General features: G+C 37.1%; 1 protein-coding gene across 9 annotated transcripts in view; it reads left to right on the top strand.

The window, feature by feature from the left end:
* BCAS3 (BCAS3 microtubule associated cell migration factor) overlaps positions 1 to 24,722 on the top strand; it is a 733,207-nt gene that overhangs the window by 392,719 nt on the left and 315,766 nt on the right. For all 9 annotated transcript variants that reach the window (XM_030922807.1, XM_030922806.1, XM_030922804.1 and 6 more), the window contains 3 exons: positions 13,873 to 13,973; positions 16,978 to 17,174; positions 24,022 to 24,119. In XM_030922807.1, coding sequence (XP_030778667.1) covers positions 13,873 to 13,973; positions 16,978 to 17,174; positions 24,022 to 24,119 — 396 coding nt within the window. The remainder of the gene's footprint in view (positions 1 to 13,872; positions 13,974 to 16,977; positions 17,175 to 24,021; positions 24,120 to 24,722) is intronic.

Genomic DNA, 24,722 nt, shown 5'->3' on the forward strand with positions numbered 1-24,722 from the left:
AAAAAATTATTAGCGAAACGTTAGATGTATATAGTACACAGTTAGTTGTATAAGGAATCTACCAATTACCAAGTTTCAACAATTTACAACATTCTGCCATAAAGTATCCTAAGAAAGACTTCTTAAAGATCACAACTCCCCACCATTACATAAAACAGGTAAGAAAGGGTGGTGATTTGTGGAGATCTCTGTTTAGTAGTTTGACGTTGTGGAGCAGGAGAGGAAGACCAAGCCTGGAAAATGCTCTCACTTTTGGAAAGTTAAAGAAAACCCTGCAGTAGTTGTGGGCTTGTGTTCTCTATCTCATGCTTTCCCCTATCCTCTCGGTTTTGAGAATTTTCTGATTAAAGTAGAGATAAAATATGGAAAACATCATGAATGCTTAATGATCATTTAAAAAGATTTTAGATTATGTTCCTAACTATAGGGTGAAAATGTTTGGTGCCTTCCAGGTCTAAAAGCTGTTATCTCTCCATGCCAAGACAACTTTGCCTCTTTTGCTTAGGCAAGAGAAAATCTGTATGTAATTCTTCTTGCTGCATAATGATGTGGATCTTTGTAGTATGTAGCTAAATAATAAATAAATGAAACATGAAAGAAACTGCATTAACTCTTTGCAAAAAAAATTATTTTTGCCATTTTTACATTTACAAGCATCACCCCCCAACCCTGCCTGCTTTTTTTGTTTGTTTGTCAGGGCTTAGTGTAGATGCTAGACCAAATACTGCATTAGAGTCTTTGCTTTTCAACTATGCCATTGTAGATGGAATCAAGAACAATAAGTTTTCAATCACTGTCCTATTGCCTACATGTACAAATTGGTACATCGATTACTGCACACAATTTAATGACCAAAAATAGTGATTATTTACCTTTACAACATCAATTTACAGTAGGTTCCATATATGCTGTACTCATCCTAGTGTCTTATAGAGTATATTTTAGCGTGTTCCTTGAATTTAGAATGGAGAATTGATTATTCCTGAAAGAAATGCATCTAACATTCAGGTTTGGCTGTGAGAATACAGTTGCTACTGTTGAAGCAATACAACTCATAATTCTGTGCAGAATTTAGCTTAGGATGCTTTCAGCAAATAATCAGTCTTCTGAACAAAAAAGCAACGTGTTTGAGCAGTTGATAAAGCTGGTCCTATGTTTGATATTTGTATGTGTAAATACAGAGATAATGATAAACAGATATGGAGACATTATGCGTAAGCAAGTTAGAAGTAGCACACCCCCTTTAAAAAGTTACTGAACCTAAAAATAGGAGGAAGAACACATGACCCACTATGCCATAAGGTCAACTTTTATTTTGTTTATCATTTTCCAACTTCTGTTTATATATATCTGATTTGTTTGTTTGCATATATTGACTATGGTGTACTGCACTATCAATTGTATTTTTCTTATACCACAACTTTTAATTAAATATGAATTTTTATACAACTACATGATATACACAGTTTAAAAGGTAACAAGAAATATCCAGTGGAAAATAAATCCTCCGTATACCCCCGTCAACCTCATCGCCTCCCAGGAGGCACCTACTATTAGTAATGTATTGTATTCTCTACTCCTGTAAAGGTGAACTTTAATAAGAATGCTTTTATTGTTACATCTGAGTCTGGCCAGATTATATAACCCGTGATAAGACAACAGTTGTTATTCATAAGCTATAAGCAAAGTATTATATCGTTATGATACAATTGTTTGAAATAGTGTGGACTGACTTTTCCAGCTATCCTACTGTTGGTGATTTAATGTACATATAGTGCAGCTGTACTGTCAAATGAGTTGCACTGGTATGAGTTCTAGTAGAACACATTAAGTGTTGTGTGTGTCTTTCCAGGTAAATATGAGGGGACTTCAAAAGTTTGTGGAAAAGGGAATTAAAAGATAAAAATTAAAAATATAAACTTTATTTCTCAAGATAAGCCCCATCAAGTTAAAGATACTTTTGTAAGCAATGACACTAGCCATTTAGTCCATCCTAAAAACTGAAGGCCCTGGGAATTTAATTATGTCAGTACTGTCTTTTTTACACTAACTAAAGAAAAATGATGCCCTTTAATGATTTTTTTAAGATTAGAAGCAAAAAGAAGTCTGAAGGAGCCAGATGAGGACTGTGAGGTAGATGCCTGATGATTTCCCATCGAAACTCTCACAGAATTGCCCTTGTTTGCTAGGAGGTATGAGCAAGAGTATTGTTATGGTGGAGAGAACTCTCTGATGAAGCTTTCCTGGGCATTTTTCCACCAAAGCTTTGGCTGATTTTCTCAAAGCATTCTCATAATTAACAGATGTTATTATTTTCTTTGACCCTCCAGAAAGTCAACAAACAAACTGCCTCGAGCATCCTAAAAACTGTTGCCGTGACCTTTGCTCTTGCCCACTTTTGCTTTGACTGCACCACTTCCGCCTTTCGGTAGCCATTGCTTTGATTGTGCTTCGTCTCTTGGATCATACTGTAACAGTAAAGCCATGGTTTATTTCCTGTTACAGTTTTGGTTTTTTTTGTTTTTTTTTTTTGAGACAAGAGTCTTGCTCTGTCACCCACGCTGGAGTGCAGTGGCGCAATCTCTGCTCACTGCAGCCTCCACCTCCCAGGTTCAAATTCTCATGCCTCAGCCTCCCCAGTAGCTGGAACTACAGGCGCCTGCCACCACACTGGCTAATTTTTAATGTTTTTGGTAGAAACGGAGTTTTACCATGTTGGCCAGGACGGTCTCAATCTCTTGACCTTGTGATCCGCCGCCTTGGCCTCCCAAAGTGCTGGGATTACAGGCGTGAGCCACCATACTCGGCCTCCTGTTACAGTTCTTTGAAGAAATGCTTCAGAATCTTGTTCGCACTTGATTAAAATTTCCATTGAAAGCTTTGCTGTAGTTTGCAGCTGATCTGGGTGCAATGCTTTAGGCACCCATTAAGTGAAAAGTTTGCTTACCTTTAATTTTTCAATCAGAATTGAGAAAGTGGAACCAATTGAGATGTCTTTGGCACTGGCTGTAGTTTCTGCTGTTAGTCATTGGTCTCTTCAATTAAGGCACAAACAAAATGAATTTTTTCCTATCAAATTCATATGGATGGCCTGGCCACTGAGGACTTCATCTTCAGTACCATCTTATCCCTTCTTAAAATGAACTATCCATTTGTAAACTGCTGATTTCTCTGGGGCATTGTCTCCATAAACTTTTGGTAAAGAATCAGTAATTTCACCATTCTTCTACCCAAGCTTGACTGTAAATTTGACATTTGTTCTTACTTCAGTTTTCCATGAACTTTTTGAAGACCCCTCATAAACTCCACCTTGTCCTTAAAATGGTTTGACCTTGCAAATGTTTTGAGGGAATTGTTATAGTCTATTCACTTCTTAGAAGTATATTAGAGGCTGGGTGTCATGGTATACACCTGTAGTTCCAGCTCCTCAGGAGGCTGAGAGAGGAAAGATCACTTGAGGCTCAGGAATTCTAGGCTGTAGTGCAGTATGATTACCATGCCTGTGAATAGCCACTGTATGCCAACTTGGTCAGCATAGCGATACCTATCTCTTAAAAAAAAAAAAAAGTATACTTGGACAGTTTGAAATTTTTCCTTAGTAGAGTTGTTGATCTGGCTGATAGCATGAACCCATTATGCTTTATTCTTTCTCTCCATTTTATGAGATATTTAGGGCCACTAAGAAGTAAAACTAAATTGTGAGCCCAGCCAGACTACCTCCAGGTGTAATTTGTCCAGATGCTGAATGTCAAGTGACCTTTTGGTAGCAGGAACAATAAATGAAAGCTCCTTAGTTTATCTTCTGTTGTAATATTATGATACTGCAGGGGTACAGAAAAGGAGATGGGGGAAAAGATGAACCCAGAGTTGTCAGTTTTTCAGTGAAATCTATTAGCTTATAGACAGAGAAGATACATACTTTTTCTAATTATATATTGTCTGTGACTGTTCTTCTGGGAATGTGGAATAAAAAGAAAGTGAAACCAGAGATGTACAATACTGACTGTTAGAAAACTTTAATAATTAATTAGAGAACATCTATGGTACTACAGGGTCAGGGTGCAAGGAAGATCATTGATCCGTATAATATATAACGTAGATACAGCTTGTTTCCCTTTATGTATTATTGTTGCATTGGTACAGACGGCTGCTAATCAACAGAACAACCAGTGATATTCTGTGGAATTGCTTTACTGCTCTGTGTATTAGATTTAGTGAATTCCTCTACATTTAACTTGTCACACTTATAAATCAGTGTGAATTTAATACTACCCATTTTCAAGTAGTTGTGTGTGTTATTTTTAATCTGAGGGGGTTCTTCCTTTTTTTAGTCATTTAAAAAGTCACACTTTAATTCTTCCCACTTTGATATGTATGCAATGATAACTTGAGCCAGTAAATCTCCAATTACTACAATTTAAATATGTTTGTTGGATATTATAATTCCTCCTCTGTGAATTGCTTGTTCGTTGGGAACTGCCTTTGTTCATTTTGCTTTTGGATTATTTGTCTTCTGAACCTTTGTTTTAAAATGGCAAATTTTAGTTTCTGTACTAAGAAACTACATTCCCAAGCAGAATTTCATCCGTATATCCTGAGTGCTTTCTGATCAGAAACAGAGTTTGGTAAAGAGCCCTTGCTTATTGTGTGGCTGCTATATAAATGCTATTTTTAATAAGCACCAAAAATATATTGAGGTTTGTCCTTGGGAGAGAGTTTATCACTGTTGGCCTTTGGGTGAACTTTGAGCCTGAGCTGTTTCATTCAAGGCAGCATGATGTCATTTAACTGCAAATTTCTCTGTTGCTAGAAAAAGGAATGTTGTTCCTCTAAATAATCTAAATGACTGAAAAATGCTGGCACAACATTATTCATCTCTCAGGTCGCCACTAAAAACTTTAACATGGTGAGGGTTTCATTGTTTGCGGAGGAAGGGTGGGGATATGGTAAAGAGTAGGAGAAAACAGAAACTGTGTCTGGTCCTGAATCTGAAGAATTCCACTGTCCATTTAAAACTCTGCTGCCAGTAGGACCCAGTAAACTCACTTGTCCAGATGAGAGCTTTTGGGTCCATCTTTGATTTTTCACTTATAAATCAGAATGTGAATTTTAAATTTATAATTAAACTTACAAATGCATTTAATCTTCATTTATAGATCAGAGTGTGAATTTTTGAATTAAAAGACTCTATATTTCTATTTCTATATATTCAGCCTATTATCGTATTTTAAGTGTCCAACAAAATCTTAAACCAGGTAACTATATGATTATCTCACATATAAAACTAGGTACCATTAGCATCAGCATTTTTATCCTTAATTTGAGAAGCAGATTTCTCTGATAGTGATAGCATTGCAATTAATGTCAAGGAGTAGAACAGCTTCTTAACATCTGCTAGAGTTGGGAGGCTGGAGTTTACAAACAGTGGTACCTGTAGTTGATCAGCTATGTCCTCTAAAGCTTCCAGAGCTACAGCTAAGAGAATTTATTGCTGGAAATTCAAGAAATGTAAGAAAGGGTGGAACAAGAACAGAACAAAACCAAACAAAATAGACTTTTCCTTCATTACTTTCGTAAATAAGTACTGCTCGATGTTGAGTATTATACTTTGTGCTTGTTTATATAAAAAGGATGCTTACAAGCTGTGTGTAGATCTTTTCACTTTTACATGCAATGACAGTTGTTTTTCATTGCTTTAAATGAAATAGTACTGGATACAGATATTTTTATTTTTATTCTTTCTTTGTAAAGAAATATTTACATCTTATAAACTTCATTTTTAGAAGGTCTGGTATTTTTTCCTGAGTATGTAAAACCATGTCCAATACAATGAGAGTAATTAATTACCTGCTCTAATGTACAGTATATTTAATATGTTAATGATAAAGATCTGACCTTTTGTATTCTAAGTAGAAGATTAGTTGCAGATGAACTTTTTTGATATCTAGCTGTTTCTTTGGGACTATTTTAGAAAGAATTTGATTCCATAAAATTGAGTTTATCTTCTCATTCTTTCGGGGGAAAAATTGAAATGTTAGGCTTAAATTTTTCTAGGAATGGTAATAACTCATTCTTGGAATCTTGGTTCAAATTCACCTATCCTAACCTATATTAAGTACTGTTAAAGAACTAGATATTTGAAGAAACTTAATGATGTCAACTTAGATATCTGTTAATATAATGTTTATACCTTTAATCTTGCAATTATTATTTGCATACTTTAATACTTTGTACCTATAGTTTAGCAGTATGTAAAGCAATACTTTTAACTTCCTTTAACTGATAAATACCATATTTTCTGTGGGTAATTTTTAAAACTTCTTTATACATTGATTCTTGTATCAAGTTGCAGAGGGCATCTAAAAATTCAAAAATAGAACTCTTCCAAGATTTTGATTTGAAAAATTGTATGTATTATTAATTGACTTTTTGGAATATCGTGAATTTTATTATATAGGATTCAGACCTAAGGACGTTATTAAGGGGCCATTAATCTTTCATTTCATAACTTTATTTATGTTGTTCTGCGGACTTGGCAGTATTTTTGGTTTAGATTAACAGGACTAATTTTCAAAAGTCAGCCCTAAAGCAGGTTGGCTTTTGTTTGCTTTATACACACTAACATATGAAAATATATAAATAGGCTGGGCACAGTGACTCACACCTGTAATTCCTGCATTTTGGGAGGCTGAGGTGGGCAGATCATGAGGTCAAAAGATCGAGACTATCCTGACCAATGTGGTGGAAACCCGTCTCTACTAAAAATACAAAAATTAGCTGGGCGTGGTGGTATGCACCTGTAATCCCAGCTACTTGGGAGGCTGAGGCAGGAGAATCACTTGAACCCAGGAGGCGGAGGCTGCAGTGAGCAGAGATCGCGCTGCTGTATACCAGCCTGGTGACAGAGCAAGACTCTATCTCAAAAAAAAAAAAAAAAAATATATATATATATATATATACCTGGCTGTATATATATATATACACACACACACACACAATACACAGAAGCCCATATACTCCTATAAGAAAAATACCATTAGTGATTTTTTTTTAGCTCTTATTTACTTACTGTAAGCATGATTTGCTTATAAACACTAAAAATAGACAGGCTCACAGTTACCTCATAATGATCTACTCATCCTGCCCTTGCTTCTTGATCTATATTTAGCAAATGCCTGTGTCTAGTAGAGGCAATACTTTTGAAGTTGTACTCTCTAAAGTAAATTGATAGTATTTCCTTTTCAGTTTGGCAGATAAGGTGTGTTTGAAAATTACTGTACTAAGAACATGGCAAGATTTATATCCTTGTACCAAGTTTATTAATTATCTAAGGATAGTTGGTAAATATAAAAGATACTAAACATTTTTCTTTGGGGTAGCGATTTTGTACCTTGGTCCATTGAACTTGGATTTGCAAGATATGTAACTTTATTTTTCTTTAAATAAACTCTATTAAGTTTTTTTAGTACCTCCATTTGAAGAAAGGTGGGAAAATTAATCTCAATCAATTATACTGCCTCCAAAGTTACATCTAAATTCTCTAGGGTTTACAGGGTTTACAGGGTGTAAAAGTATGAAGTAAGGGATTTGGGGACACTTTGTCCTAATTGCCACCACTGACATGTCCCATTTCCCCACCAGATCATTGGTCATTGGTTCATATAGGTCTCTGCAGCATCCATTCTTGTTTCTCATCCAGCTCCTGTCAGTTCTCTGGACTATGTCTGTATTATTCTTGTACATGTATGAAACGTTCTTCTCTTCTAAGCTATGGGGGACATGATAAGGTTGTCACAGACCTGGCTGTACAGGCACAGTATGTGCACACCGTTTCTACTCTTGTACCATGTGGGATCTCTTGCCACTTCCCTTAACTCTGCCCAAGAATGAAGACGTAAGTTTTCACAGTCATTGGTCCCTAAAACTTTTTCTGGGATTCTGTTATTTCCCACTCCTCTTTGTGACTTTCTTTTTTCCCCTTTCTCTCTCTGCCAATCTTGCTCCAATCTCAGGGTATCATTCCTAATATTTGAGAGGTTAGAAGCGTGGAAACTTTGTTCTTATCATACTTTCTTTTTATCACGGTTGTAAATTCTTTTTTCCACATGAACTGGTATATCATTCCTTCCCAAGGCAGTAAACATAGAATGTTCTTCCTACCTGGATTGGGAGAAAATTTTTAATATAAATAAATGCAAGTGGTGAAATAAAATGGATAGACTTTGTCAGAGGAGTAAAAGAAAGGATAATTCTATTTAAAGAAAAAGCCAAAGAAGCATTAAGTAAAGCCAAAGACACAAATAATGGTAACCCACAATTAAAAAACCAAAGAAGTGACTTGGGAAATAGTAGAAGGAGAGATGAAAAAGAAGCGTTGAAAAAAATCATGCAAGATCAACAAGAATCCCCAAATAAATGAAAGTCAAAGGCTGCAGATCTAAAGGAAAAGGAAGAGTAATAAGGCTGCCCAGCCTGGGTTTGCGAAAGGGAAAGGACGGTTTCAGGGCAGGTAAACTGAATTGGATAGTGATGATGAATGTGATGGAGAACGGTGCAGCTGAGCCAGTGAAAAGAGCAAAAGAAGAAACAGAGAAGAACCTGCACCACAAGGACAGAAAACAGAAAATGGTGCCAGAGACTGGTAGTTTAGTGCACAGATTTTAAAATTCATTTTAATTAGGTTTTAAGCTGCTTTTGTTTTGGGACTTTTAAAACAAAAACCAAATTAGACCTACTATTCAGTGTCCACCTGCAAGAAAGCAAAACTTTCAGGCCAGGTGTGGTGGCTCGTGCCTGTAATCTCAGCACTTTGGGAGGCTGAGGTGGGTGGATCACTTGAGGTTAGGAGTTCAAGACCAGCCTGGCCAACATAGCAAAACCCCGTCTCTGCTCAAAATACAAAAATCAGCCAGGCATGGTGGCGAAAGCCTGTAATTCCAGCTACTTGGGAGGCTGAGGTGGGAGGATCGCTTGAACACAAGGTGGAGGTTGCAGTGAGCCGAGATCATGCCACTGCACTCCAGCGTGGGTGACAGAGTGAGACCCTGTGTCAAAAAAAAAAAAAAAAAAAGAAAGAAAGGAAACTTTGTTGTTGTTGTTGAACTTGCCTTTTTTGTTATTCACATGAGAATTTTTTTGAATGTATAGTTCTATTTGTGTAATTTCAGATCATTCAATATCAAAAGGAACATTCTTCCATGAAATTACCTTTGTAATATGAGAATGTGTTAGTACGAACTAAGAAAATTTATGCTATATAAAAAGAGCAAAAACTTAGTTTATTTTTATCTTTTTGTGCCCAAAGCATTTGAGAACGAATTTTAAACTAGAATATTGGCTATTGACCATGAGCCCTTCCCACAGATAATTTATCCTGTCTCCTCGTCTGGCCTTCTGTGTTTACACAGGCAGCCTGGTAACATTAGAAAGAATTACTTGTCACAAAGCTTTTCAATACTATATGTAGACTGACTAAAATCAAGAGACTTACTGATTTCTTAGTCCAAAAGTTTTGTGATGCTGGCAGGTCATATCTGTAAAACAAAAGCCACATAAGGTCATTTCCAAACACTCAACCACCTTTGACTAAAACAACAACAACAACTACAACAGAAACTAAGGAAAGTATTAAATACTGGTAAGCTGAACATTTTAGATCTGTCACTTTAACTTATGCACATACTGGCTTGATATCTCCCCCAACATCAACCATGGCAAACAGAGCTTGGCTTTTCTACTATCATGGCCATTTATACTGAAATTTGAGGTTATAGTGAAGAGTTTAGAAGCATAACAAGTGGACAAAAAAGTAAATCCTATGAAAATGATAGTACCTTTCTATTTTAAATTTCCTAATAATTTATAGCTAACTTAATCTCATAATAACCATGCTTATTTCAGAATTTTCTTGTCTAGATTTTAGAAATGGTAATAAGTAGCTAATTATTTTCCTCCTAAGCTCTCAAATGAAAACCGGTTTTTCATATTTTTCCTTTTAAAGAATAATGTAGATTCTCCAAACTTTTACTACCGATCTATTTTATAGGAATGGCAGTGAGTCTACTCCTGTATAACACAACTCTGAAATTTTAATGTGTAATGAAATTACCTAGGGATCTTGTTGAAATACAGATTGTCATTCAGTAGGGCTGGGTGGGTGGAGCCTGAAGTTATTTGTTTCTAACAAGCTCTGCCAGGGACGTCAATGTTGATGGTCTGAGGACCACATTTGGATGAAGCAGGTTCTGGCTCGGTATACTGTTGGGACTGTTCTAAGGTATTCCATGCTACATATTGTAATTCCTAAAACCATGTAGAGAATCCAATACTGAATATAATAGGAAGACCAACAGATTTTAATAAATATATTACATTACCAATTATGAACAGTAATATATCTAGTTGTATATATTTATTATATACCACAGTGCCAAATAATGATTAATTTATTGTGAAAAAATATGTTCCCTTATTGCACTCTTCTTTCGGACTTTTCAAAATTATTTGGATTATAGTTAGCTTCTAGTTTTAAGCTTCTCATCTTTTGATGTTTGTGCTTTTACCCAATTTAGTAATAAAAATGTATCAAACATGGAAAAAATAGTGGGGCCAAGGAAGGATATTTATTTAATGTTGAAAAATATTATTCCACCAGATTTATTTTTTTGTATTGCCCGTCTTCTGATGGCTTCCAAGCATGCTTAATTAGAAAACTATTTTTAGTGAAAAAAGGGGATGGAAATTCTTACAATCTCTTTAGGATTTTGGGATGCATATTTATGGTACTATTTCTAGATGTATATTTGGAATCTTTATTACTTCCCTTGGAAAGTTAATGAGGGCAGAGAGGATCTTTTGCCCTTCTCACTGTGGAAATTTCCAAACATATACAAAACTAGAAAATAATACAATGAGCCTCCATGTACCTATGAGTCAGCTATGACAATGATCAACTAATGACCAATCTTGTTTTCATCTGTAATTCTACTTCCCACCTCTGTCCCTGCCACGGGGTTATTTTGAAGCTAATCCCAGACATTATAATATATTATCCCCCCCCTTTTTTTTTTTTTTTTTTTTTGAGGCGGAGTCTCGCTCTGTCACCCGGACTGGAGTGCAGTGGCCAGATCTCAGCTCACTGCAAGCTCCGCCTCCCGGGTTTACGCCATTCTCCTGCCTCAGCCTCCCGAGTAGCTGGGACTACAGGCGCCCGCCACCTCGCCCGGCTAGTTTTTGTATTTTTAGTAGAGACGGGGTTTCACCGTGTTAGCCAGGATGGTCTCAATCTCCTGACCTCGTGATCCGCCCGTCTTGGCCTCCCCAAGTGCTGGGATTACAGGCTTGAGCCACCGCGCCTGGCCTATCCCTGTTTTGTTGATGGATAAATAAGTGTCCAGCCATTCTAGTGCCATTGCTTACTTAGTACAGAATCCCAAACTCCAACCACCCAGTAAATACTTATTGAATACTTATTCTGTGACATATACTAGTCTAGGCTCAGCGTATATAAAACACAACATAAACTTTTGGAGAAATTCACGTTAGGCACCAGCTAGTTACGTAAGGCATGGTTGCTCACTTCTACTTAAAAAATTTCCAATTGCTTTCCATCATATTACTCGAGCTTTATTACTGAAAAAAAAAAAAAAAAGGAAAAAGGAAAAAAAAAGAAAGGAAAAGCCCACAGTAATCTACTGGTCCTACCTCCTTTGCCTTACTGACTCATCTTGCACTCACAGCCTGGCTTACCCCACCCAACCACAGTGGCCTCCTAACTGTTACTGATTCCCTTTATTTCTCAAAATCTTTGCACTTAACATTCCCTTTGTCACATCTTTCCTTCAGATATTTGTATAACATATTACCTCACCTCTTTAAAATCTTCTCTGCCCTCATCTGCTTTCCAACCTCTACATATTTGTCCATATTCACATTTTTCACTAGTATTTAAGGGGTGGGAATTTCGAGGATCCTCTTGTTCTCTTCTGTAGTAAGAATTAATATAGAATTTAGTGGTGTGAAGATAACCTTTTGAAAACGTCATTACTTACCAGCCTTTGAATGTGTATCAGTTATTTCCAAAAGAATGCTGAAATAATAGATACTGTGGTATTCTTTTCTTCTTGATATCATTTGCCATCACAAGAATGTAGGTGTATGCTTTTGTGATCATTTGTGTTTTGTACAAATGCCACCATGCCTGTTGGCTGTAGAACTATGATTTTGAAGAACTAGCAGCTAAAAGTTTTGACTACTGCAGATCTTACACTTTACTGTGTATGCCTCTGTTGAGTAATTCACTGAATTAGCATTTCTCCTCTTGCAGCAAGTTAAGATAAGCTTTTTGTGAGTCTGTGTCTTTTAAAATCTTGCCCTAGGTTATGCTTTGTCCACTTTATTTGTATCTGTTTCACTAAGACATAGTTTTTCAAAATACTACCTTGTTCTAGCAAGAACTCAATGAGGTTGGCATTCTCTTTCACTGCTTGGGTAAGTGTATAACTCTGGGAATACATATTAAGAAATTTATATATTTACATCCTCTGTTTTCATATGGAGGAATCTAACTCAAGGAACTTTTTGTATGTTGATGTGTATATATAAATGTCTCTGGGTGCTGGAAATTATGAAAGTTGTTTTCAGCTTCTCATTCTTTTCTATTTCTTCCACACTTCTTTAATGATCATCCCTTACTTTCTTACTTTTCTTCCTACTTACCTCCCCTGTTTTTCTCTATTCCTCCCAGTACTTCATTGTTTGATTTCTCTGGGTATTAAAATGGTAGGCCGGGTGTGGTAGTTCATGCCTATAATCCCAGCACTCTGAGAGCCAAAGCCAGGGGATCACTTGAGGCCAGGAGTTTGACGCCAGCCTGGTCAACATTGTGAGATCCTGTCTCTACAAAAAAGAAAATTTTGGACAGGCATGGTAGCTCACGCCTGTAGTCTCAGCTACTTATTAGACTGGGGTGAGAAGATGGTTTGAGCCCAGAAGTTTGAGGTTACAGTGAGCTATGATCATGTCACTGCACTCCAGCCTGGGTGACGTAGCAAGATCCTATCTCTTAAGAAAAAAAAAAAAAAAAAAAAGATTAAATAAAATCATGTATGAGGTTGGGGGGTTATATGGGAAATATCTGTATCTTTAGCTCTACTTTGCTGTGAACCTAAAACTGCTGTAAAAAAAAAAAAAAAGAAAAAAAAGAAAAAAAAATACCTTTAGAGATATGGAGACAGAGTGAGTGAGTCGTAGCTTCCAAAGAAGAGACTAAGATTTTGAGGAGATAATGTCTGGTTCATATTAGGAACTCAGTAAATGTTTTTGAACCATTGTATTGTTTTACTAAGCAAATGTTCCTATTTGAGTGAAAAAGTAGGCTGTTTATAATTTGACTATGTCATATCACTTAAGAATCATGAAAACTACTCAGGTATCTAAGAAAGATAATGTATTTCTCTGGATAAATGAATTTTTTCAGGACTGAAAGCATTTTTTCAATTAAATGTACATTTTTATGCCTAGCATTTATATGAAGCTACTAAATAAACTCTTTTAAAGAATCCTAATATCATCCCCCAATGAACAGATTTGTCGCTGCTCTTCAGTGTACTTTTGCTATTAGCATGTAGTTAGTTGTTTATTTCTTTTATTGCAAGAAGATGTCATTACTAAATTCCTGTAGATATTTTTTAAGTATCTTATTCCTAAGAACTTCATTCTTACTTGTTCAATAATTGTTTGAATTGCCTCTGTGCTTTAAAGTATTATATTTTATCTTATAAATTACCATAGTATCCAAAATGGTTGTGCCCATGTCTGTTTTTCCACTGCACGGAATAAAGTGGTTTAAATCTTATTTTCTTTCTCCTTTAGTGGTTCCCCCTGGAAGTCCTGGGCCCATTACTCGACATGGGTCTTATGACAGTTTAGCTTCTGACCATAGTGGACAGGAAGATGAAGAATGGCTTTCCCAGGTAAAACTCTGAAATATTGAGAGTATTAAAGTAAAATAAAACAAATTTACTGTTTTTATTCTTTTTCTTAGAGGTAAATGGGGAGAATTGGTAACTCTTTGTTGGATTATCAAGAATTAGTTGTCTTTCCATATTACAAATTACTCCACAAATACTGCTGCAGATGTATATATACATATTATGTATACATTATACATATTTGTGTGTGTATATGTGTATACATATGTTAGCTTCCATACACATGGCAGAAAATCTATGTATTTTTCACACAATCCAATCCATTTAAAGCCTTAGGGCCTTGAAAGTAAGTAATTAATTTTTGAGGCAGAGTCTTGCTCTGTCACCCAGGCTGGAGTACAGTGACATGACCTTGGCTCACTGCAACCTCCACTTCCTGGTTTCAAGCGATTTTCGTGCCTGAGCTTCTTGAGTAGCTGGGATTACAGGCATGTGCCACCCTGCCTGGCTAATTTTTGTATTTTTAGTAGAGACAAGGTTTCGCCATGTTGGCCAGGTTGGTCTTGAACTCCTGACTTCAAGTGATCCACCCATCTTGGCCTCCGAAAGTGCTGGGATTATAGGCATGAGCCTCTGTGACCAGCTAGGACTTTGGAATTTAAATAGGCTCTTTGGAGCACATTTTCATCAGGTTTAAACTAAAAGTTTGATGAAACAGTAAAGCCACTCAACAATCTTTGGGATTTGTTTTGTGGAGCCAGCATTTTCTGAAGATTGAGTTCATACTTTCACTATTGGAAATATAACATTCTACCCTACAGAAGTTCTGATGGTGCCCTCTGGGTTTCCTTTCCTAAGCCCACGTGATGCTGCTTTTAGTGGTCTCTAAACCAGCCCTACAACATTGCTGGGACTGCAGGCATGCATCACCATGCTGGCTAATTTGTTTGTTTGTTTGTTTGTGTTTTAATGTAGAGATAGGATCTTCCTCTGTTGCTTAGGCTGATCTTGAACTCTGAGGCTCAAGCAATCCTCCTGTGTTGGCCTCCCAAAGTGCTGGGATTACAGGCAAGAGCCACCATGCCCAGTCTCCAACAGCTTCACTGACCATCCCTCCCCTTGCCAGGTGAAGCTGTCTTCATCTCAAGGGCTTTGAAATAAAAGATACTTGGGCAGATTTCAAAATGATGGGATTACAAATGACTTCGTTACAAATGCTGTTATGTCTTCCTCAAGTCTGACATCATTTTGTGAAGCTAATGACCTATCTCAGATTACCAATCTGGCAGCTTTTCATCGGACAGGGGCCTCAGAAAATGTGGAGGCCATTTGTAGTTTCATTTCTTTCTCAAGGAGGGTAGCCTGAAAACTAAAGTCTGGAAAATCAAAAGTAAAGTAAACTGGAAAATCAAACAGTGTCTAGGTAACATGTATTTATTTCATCACACCAAAAATATTCACAGGAAGTTTTTCAGTTCCTGGCATGTGGTGGTCCATCCTTTCTTAATGATAGGAAGATAAAGTAAACCCAAAATACATGTGTTTTTTCCAGAATCAAAATGTTGTCCAAGGAATGCTGGCAGAGAAACCACTGTCCTTCACTTCAACTTTTCAATTAGGAAAAGGGGTAATGTGTGCTGTCAGTGTGAAAGTATATACAATATGTTTGTCCGGCACACAACAGGAGAGTGAATAGGAACATCTGGCCATCGCCTCGGTGAAATTGCACAGGCATCTGTTTACCTCTCGGCTCTGTGACACTGATGGTTTTGAGCTTAAAATACACAGAATGCTTTATATGTGGCCTAATTTACATTGCTGAATACAACTACTTGAATCAGAAATCACTGTCCTCAATCTGAGCATTTTTCTCCCTGTGATTAGTGGGAATGTGAATATTGTTCCAAAGACCATGATGCTTTTGCCCTTTTGGACTCACAAACACAGGGCTACACTCTGTGAACCTTTTCGGTTATGTTTTGTTAAGAATTAATCACCACAATCAGAGAAATGTGATTAAATATAAAAGAACTCAGGACAAAATTAAGGCATGTGAGAAGTCAATTACATTGACTTGCACAGGCATAGAGGTACCAATGACAAGACATTTAAACTAATTTGCATATTTAGTTTCTCATTCGAGTTGATTATTTGTAAAAAAAAAAAAAAAAAAAATCATGTAATATAATCATGTAATATATATATTTTCAGGTTTTTCCAAGTGTTTTCTACCCACTTCTTTGACTTTATAATGTTTAATAAAATATTGGCAACATTCCCTACGCCCTCCATTGAGCATTAAATTCATAAAGCATTTTGGTATTTCTGTTTTGTAGCACATAAAATGCCTGTGTCGATATTTGTGGCAGTTGAGAAAACACACTAATTAATGGTATTTGGAAGACAAAAATTTAGTTTGAGAGAAAGTATAAAATAATTTTTTCATTTAAAAGTGGATTGGAGTAATATTAGGGCAGTATAGTAAATATTATAACATTTTATTGTGGAAAGAAAGTGGCTTTGGGCGTTAAAATTATTTCAGACCTTTACTTTTCCTTGCATAGTTCAAGAACAACTTCACATTTGTCATAAGCTTGATCCTCAGTGAAGGAATTACTTTTAATCTGTGGATTAATAGGTGTAGTGTTCAGTGCATGCCCGCAACATGGTAAGTACTGTCTAGAGTGAATGAAAATGTAGACCCTAGGGAGCTGACACTAGTTATATGAGGCAAGAAACTGGTCCTTTTACTTTCATGTGATTTTTGTGTTGTATATGTGTGTGAGGTGTGCTTGTGTGTCTGTGTATGTATATGTACACAAAGTGTATTTTTTGTTTTTGTTGATGAAAAGCAGTAGAGGGATATTTTGAATGTCTACATCAGCTGTGACTATCATCACCTTGTAATTATGGGTGCCCTATCCCTTTCCCACTTTAACATGGGCTTCTTGAAGAATGCGGGTGTTGAGAGGAAGAATGGGGGATTGTGAAGTCTCTCAAATCAGGATCACAAACCATTTAAATCATCATTGCTACTCTGTTCCAGGTTGAAATTGTAACACACACTGGACCCCACAGACGTCTGTGGATGGGTCCACAGTTCCAGTTCAAAACCATCCATCCCTCAGGCCAAACCACAGTCATCTCATCCAGTTCATCTGTGTTGCAGTCTCATGGTCCGAGTGACACGCCACAGCCTCTTTTGGATTTTGATACAGATGATCTTGATCTCAACAGTCTCAGGTAGGAAATGAGAACTAGGGAGTGATTTGAATGAAAGGATTAATATGTTCATGTGGAATGAGCATCATATGTAATATTTAGGTTTCCCCTTTTGGAGGGACTACATGTACTGTTGCATGTAATTCACCGTCATTACTTGGGATCGTATGTAGGGTCTCATGTGGGATCACATTACATGCAATAAATACTTGTTTTTCAGATTATATTATCCCTAAATCTAATACTCACTGCACGTTTCAAGCAATTTCACCTTTTGATGCTTTGCTTATATTTCTAACTGCTTGAATCTGATTATGTATTCTTTTCCTGATCTTTCAGAAGTTGGCACCACCTTTTAATTAAATTTCATCTGTGATTTTAATCTAATCCTGTATCTCCCTTCTTTTAGATTATATAAAGGTTTTGGATGGAAAAACGTTGGTATACATTCAGCTATAGTTTATCATTTATATTTTTATAATACATGTTCTCTCATCCTTATTTGTAGAAATCCTAGTACAGGTGTACAAATTATGCTTTTTATTATTAGCTTATTTTTTTATTGCAACTCAGACAGTTTTGACTTGCAGTCTCAAGTTTGCTTAGCAGTTTGTTATACCAAGACTTGACACATTAGGGTGCAATAGATAATGAAGGACTCAGTCTAATGTAATATAATCTCCCTTTTCTTGTCTTCTCTTTAAAACAAACAACCCCATGACAAAGTGGGCAAAGGATATGAACAGACACTTCTCAAAAGAAGACATTCGTACAGCCAACAGACACATGAAAAAAATGCTCAACATCACTTGCCATCAGGGAAATGCAAATCAAAACCATAATGAGATACCATCTCACACCAGTTAGAATGACAATCATTAAAAAATCAGGAAGCAACAGGTGCTGGAGAGGATGTGGAGAAATAGGAACACTTTTACACTGTTGATGGGACTGTAAACTAGTTCAACCATTGTGGAAAACAGTGTGGCAATTCCTCAAGGATCTAGAACTAGAAATACCATTTGACCCAGCCATCCCATTACTGGGTATATACCCAAAGGATTATAAATCATGCTGCTATAAAGACACATGCACACGTATGTTTATTGCCGCACTATTCACGATAGCAAAGACTTGGAATCAACCTAAATGTCCATCAGTGACAGACTGGATTAAGAAAATGTGGTACGTATACACCATGGAATACTATGCATCCATAAAAAAGGATGAGTTCATGTCCTTTGTAGGGACATGGATGCAGCTGGAAACCATCATTCTCAGCAAACTATCGCAAGAACAGAAAACCAAACACCACGTATTCTCACTCATAGGTGGGAATTGATCAATGAGATCACTTGGGCACAGGAAGGGGGACATCACACACCAGGGCCTATTGTGGGGTGGGGGAAGGGGGCAAGGACAGCATTAGGAGATATATCTAATGTAAATGACAAGTTAATGGGTGCAGCACACCAACATGGCACATGTATACATATGTAACAAACCTGCACGTTGTGCACATGTACCCTAGAATTTAAAGTATAATTTAAAAAAGAAAAGAAAAGAAAAGAAAAATTTGTTTCTTCTACTGTAGGCTTGACAGCTTTTCAATACTTAAAAGCATTTTAAAGTAAGATTGGTAGTTAAACTAAAAATGATTTTTGACACAATAAAACATAAACCAATATATTCCAAGTAAAAAAAAAACACAAAAATTCTATAGTGTATCTTGAATATAAAACAACCCTCTGACCTTTCTCTTGCACACCTTTTAAAAAATAGTGAGAAAATATGTTCCAGTTACATAGTGGAAATATGTTTTTGTCTTCTCTTTGTCAGTATCAATAGAAAATTGTATAACAAAATGAAAATTTTTGCGAACTTGGATTATGCCTGATGTATCTGTTTAGAAAATATGACACATATTTACTGAGTACCTGCCAGGAGGTGCCAGGAGATATACCTACAGTACAGCCAGCTGCCTGAATTGCAGCTCTTCATCTCACTCCCTAATCCTGCTCTCACCCCTATTCTTTCTCAGCTCTTTATTTCATTTATTTTTTATTTTATTTTTTGAGACGGAGTCTCGCTGTGTTACCCAGGCTGGAGTGCAGTGATGTGATCTCGGCTCACTGCAACCTCTGTCTCCTGGGTTCAAGCAATTCTCCTGCCTCAGCCTCTTGAGTAGCTGGGGTGACAGGCGCCCACCACCAGACCCAGCAACTTTTTGTATTATTAGTAAAGCCGGGGTTTCAACATGTTGGCCAGGCTGGTCTCGAACTCATGACCTCAAGTGATCCTCCTGCCTTGGACTCCCAAAGTGCTAGGATTACAGGCATGAGTATTTTTGTGTGTGTGTGTGACTCAGTCCCACTCTGTCACCCGGGCTGGAGTGCCGTGGTGTGATCTCAGTTCACTGCAACGTCTGCCCGCTGGATTCAAGCAATTCTCCTACCCCAGCCTCCTGAGTAACTGATATTACAGGTACGCGGCACCACGCCTGGCTGGTTTTTGTGTTTCTAGTAGAGATGGAGTTTCACTATGTTGGCCAGGCTGGTCTTGAACTCCTGACCTCAGGTGATCTGCCCGCCTCTGCCTCCCAAAGTGTGGGGATAACAGACGTGAGCCACTGCGCCTGTCCTCATCTCTTTAAATGACTCCACAAACTGCCTACTCAAGATAGAATCTAGAGGTTATCCTTGAAATCTCTCCTTTCACACATGCCACATCTAATTCTTCACCAACTTATGTCATTTCTATTCAAAATACATCTAGAAACCTTCCACTCTAGATGAATGCTAGCACCCTAGCAACATCTCAGACTCCTAACTGCTGTCTCTTTTTACATTTTTGCTTTCCCCTGACTGATGTATTTTCTTAAAGAATGATTCGGCCAGGGCACAGTGGTTCACGCCTATAATTCCAGCACTTTGGGAGGCCGAGGAGTGGGGATCACGAGGTCAGGAGTTCGAGACCAGCCTGGCCAGCACAGTGAAATCCCATCTCTATTTAAAAAGTGCAAAAAATTAGCCGGGCATGGTGGTGCGTGCCTGTGATCCCAGCTACTTGGGAGGCTGTGGCAGGAGAATTTCTTGAACCCGGGAGGCAGAAGTTGCAGTGAGCCGAGATCGTGCCACTGCACTCTAGCCTGGGTGACAGAGTGAGACTCCGTCTCAAAACAAAAAACAAACAAACAGAAGGATGATTCATAAAGAAGAATGTATCTCCTTTCAATACCTTGTTTAGTATTTTTCATTTGTTTAGTCTGCTTTGTATTTTGTTTTTTTCTTCTCTACATTTTTGTTTTTTTGTTCCAGCATAATTTCTCCAGCTTTCTAAAAGTGACATTTTTTGACCAAGATGTCAGGTAATAATGACAGAATACAGTGAGAGTGTAAGACCAATTTTCAGTGATGCTAATGATCAAATATGGTCTAGATAAGGATCTCAAGCCATGGTCAGGGAGTCAATTCTTTTCAGTCCTCAACTTAGTGATTCAGTGTACTCGTGTTTACAGCAGTCATTTGGTTATTTAAATGTTAATAATAAAGCATTTAAAATAAGTAACCCAATTTATTCTCTTAAACAACTATGTAACACATTTAGTTTTTTTGCTAAAACGGTGCGCAAGACACTGTCTCGTTTTTTTCTGGTGATTGACCAGCTGCTATTTATAAAACCCTGCGCTTTTTCTTAGGTGATCTTTGCCTCATTGTTTTGTGGCCTCCTCCAGCTTTCTTTGTTACTCTTTTCCTCAGGTATAGTCCTTCTATTAAGATAGTTCTAACTCGCTTCTTTTAAAAGTAGATATAGCTACTTTTCCAAGTCCTTAAGAATTTTCCTCAGAGACTTTCCCTTTGTTAATAATACTAAATAACTCCCCACATTTTATTTAAATCTAAATGACTTCAAATTGTTCATGTTTGATTAGAATATTAACCTGTTTACTGGACACATGTAACCTTGAGAAACCTTTATAGTGAGCAACAGGTTTATACATTTCTATTAACTGCATTTGTAATTTATATTTTAAACTTTCAGCAGGTAAGCTTGGTTGGGACCTTGGCTAAGACCCTACAGCAGTTTTTACGGGAAATTTGGATTTAACTCACATCAATTTTAAGTCCTTTTTGGTACCACCGTTTCCCACTCAGCATCCAATTAGAAACCCAACTGTTGAGATTCTTCTCATACTCGTTTATGATCACTCTAGCCCAACTTCTTGTCTCTCATCTAATTTCTACACATCTGTGCATGGTGGCCTAGGCCAACCTTTGGCTTTACTTTCTCTTTTAAATTGTGAAGTCCTTATTTAGAGTTTTGGGGGCTCACCTGACCCTTAACACCTAGTACGCTGTCCTGTACCCCATAGGATATCAATAATAATATGTAGTGCAGTGATAATCTTCCTCCCTGCCCCCTAACCAAAATAGGAAACAGGCGGGCGTAGTGTTGACTCTCATCCATAAGGGAATCAGGCAAGCTTCCTACCCAGAGCAGGTGTTTAAAAAGAATGGGCAATGAAATATTTGCTAACAGATCTGAGAAACATATAATGTAAAAGATGTTGAGTATGCAAAGCCTCTCTTTCCACTTAAGATGAGCTCCTCAGAAATTGGTTACTATTTATTTTATTTTATTTAACTGAGAGATAATTCACATAACTTGAAATTCTCTGGTTTTAAAGTGTACAATTCAGTGGGTTTTAGTATATTCACTATGTTTGGCATCCATCCCACTAATTTCAGAACGTTTCCATCATCCCAACCAGTTTTTCTCTTTTTTTTGTGAAGAAAGTTCAAACATGTCTAAAATAAAAAGAAAAATAGAATAAGCCCCCATGTATCTGTTGTCCAGCTTCAGCTCTCAACTCATGGCCAGTCTTGCTTCATCTGTAGCCTCATTCATACCCTACCTCCAACTCTGGATTATTCAGAAACCCCAATATAAATTGACTACCTATAGGAAATGTATTAGCCGACATAGGAAGTTGTTTAGACTAGAAGGGGGCATAACTTTGAATGAACTGACCATATCTAAGAGGCTAGCTTTTTGTTGCTCTCAAGAACAAGGAAACTTCTTTTCCAGACACTTTAAATAAATTTATCTTTTCTAACTGGCCCACATTAGCTTAGGCTTACCTATCTCCTAACTAACCACTGCCAAGACATGAGATTACCATGATTGGCTTAGAAACATTAGCTGGGATGAAATGAATATTGGGTAGTTCTATATAGCAGTGATCAATATGTGTTAATCAATATTTTCACCTTCCAGTACTAGATCATCCTATACCTCCCTCCTTTTTTATCTTCCTCACAACAAATGCATACATTTCATAACTAGTTTGCAGTACACACTTGGCGTTTCAGGCTTCTGTCATCTGTCCCACGTTTCTTATCAACTTTTTATCTTCCACCAATAGCCTTTATGAACTCTGTACTTCAGCCAAATCATGCACTTCAAGATGCCCTGAATCTATCGTATTCAGTCACTAATCTAAGTTTCTGCATGTTGCAGTCCTGTGCTTAAAGGGCATTTCTTGCTCCTCTTCATTATGCATGTATGCTATTACTATATCCATACCTAATCCCTGTTCCAGCTCTACAATATCTCTCTCTGATGTGGACCCTGCATGTCTTCCCCCATCTCCTCAATCTTATTTATTTATGTCATTCATATTTACACTTTAGTTTTATTTTGCATTGTCATGAATGTTCATGTGCTATGTCATATATATACACATTGGTCTGTATTTTATGTTTTGTTTCTACTTGTTCCCAGAGTAATGCCTACATGCAATTAATATTCAGTAAATACTTACAGTATGAATGAATTACCAGAAATGCATACATATATTGTTGTAATAAGTTTTTATTTCACTAAGTTGCCTGGGACTTTCAGATCTTTTAATCTTCCAGATACTTTTATGTTAATAGTGTTTATTCTAATGCAGCTAGAAAGAACACTCGGCATTTGGCATTTATATGTTTATTATTATTATTATTTTTTTCTGAGACGGAGTCTTGCTCTGTCACCCAGGCTGGAGTGCAGTGGTACAATCTCGGCTCACTGAAACCTCTGCCTCCTGGGTTCAAGCAGTTCTTCTGCCTCAGCCTCCTGAGTAGCTGGGACTATAGGTGCATGCTACCACGCCCGGCTAATTTTTGCATTTTTAGTAGATAAGGGGCTTCACTGTGTTATCCTGGATGGATGTTTATTATTCTTAAGCAACTTTAAATTGTATGTGGTAATTTGCACGTTTACTGAGGTTCTAATTGATTCTTGTATGCTAGTTGGTAATTTTATAAAGGTAGCTCAGTTAGTAGTGACCCACCCCAGCCACAGTACATCTTTGTTATCCTATGCTTACTGTCAGATATAAAGTAACTTTCATAAAGGATTTTAATGGAGCATCTCAAAATTTTGAATTACATATTGCTGCCTTTTATGGAACACATTAATAGCTATGGTGCTATTAGTGAATTTTAGGATTCTCAAAACTCTTCATATGTGTCCCTTGGAAATCCCAAAGGTTTCAGTATAAACATTTTCAGTGTTTTATTTCCTCTCCCATTCTACTTATTGTATCCCTTTGAATTAATGTCAGCTTTTCAGTCTCTTCCTTAAAAATCTATGGACTAACACACAAAGATAAGTTAGAAGGGGTCTGGCGTGTAGAGAATGTTTGTAGTGCTTTATCCTTGGGCAGCAATTAGGGACTGCTGCTCCCCTGTTTGTCTTATTTTAGAATGGATGGTTCTTTAATGAATTGTGCTACTCCAGCATTCCTGATTTAAGGTCTCTTGTAGCAAGTGACAGTTTTGATGCCAGTAACATATGTGAATTAAATTAAATTGCATTGCAGGATCCAGCCAGTCCGCTCTGACCCAGTCAGCATGCCAGGGTCATCCCGTCCAGTCTCTGATCGAAGGGGAGTTTCCACAGTGATTGATGCTGCCTCAGGTAGAAAACCACCTCTGAAATGTTTATTGGGCAGTCCTGTGCATTTTTAACTAATTTTCTCGCACAATGTAGAGGATGACATTTATTTGCTTTCCTCTTTGTTTTTTTGTTCTGTGGTGTGTGTGTGTTTTAATACAGTACTATGCCTATATTTGTTGCTGAACAATGCCATGCTTTTACCCGTTCCTAAGGTTGGTGAATGATGCCGTGGAGTTGACACTTGATTAAATGTAACGAACATAGTATTGAAGGCTACAGGGTTGATGACTGTTTTGCCTTTGATCACTGAAATGTGGAGAAGCAACCTTGACAGAGAACGTAAATACAATATATGGATTCAATTTACTCAACCTGTTGAGTATCAAAGTGCCTAATCTGTGGAAGTAGAGAAGAGTCCAACTGCTATAGCTTGAATGATTTTATTATCAAAAGCATCAAGTTTAGAAATTCATTAACTTAACTCTGGCCTATCACAGTTATTAATTTCCTATCCTTGGAAACAAGCTATGAATATATATCATTAGTACGGAGGAGATCTTTGCCTTTATATGTGATGATTGCTCTATTAGTATTATAAAACTGTTTTCAGCCAGGCCTACTAAA

This window comes from Rhinopithecus roxellana, chromosome 19 (genome assembly GCF_007565055.1).
Source record: "Rhinopithecus roxellana isolate Shanxi Qingling chromosome 19, ASM756505v1, whole genome shotgun sequence".
NCBI classification, from domain to species: Eukaryota; Metazoa; Chordata; class Mammalia; order Primates; family Cercopithecidae; genus Rhinopithecus; species Rhinopithecus roxellana.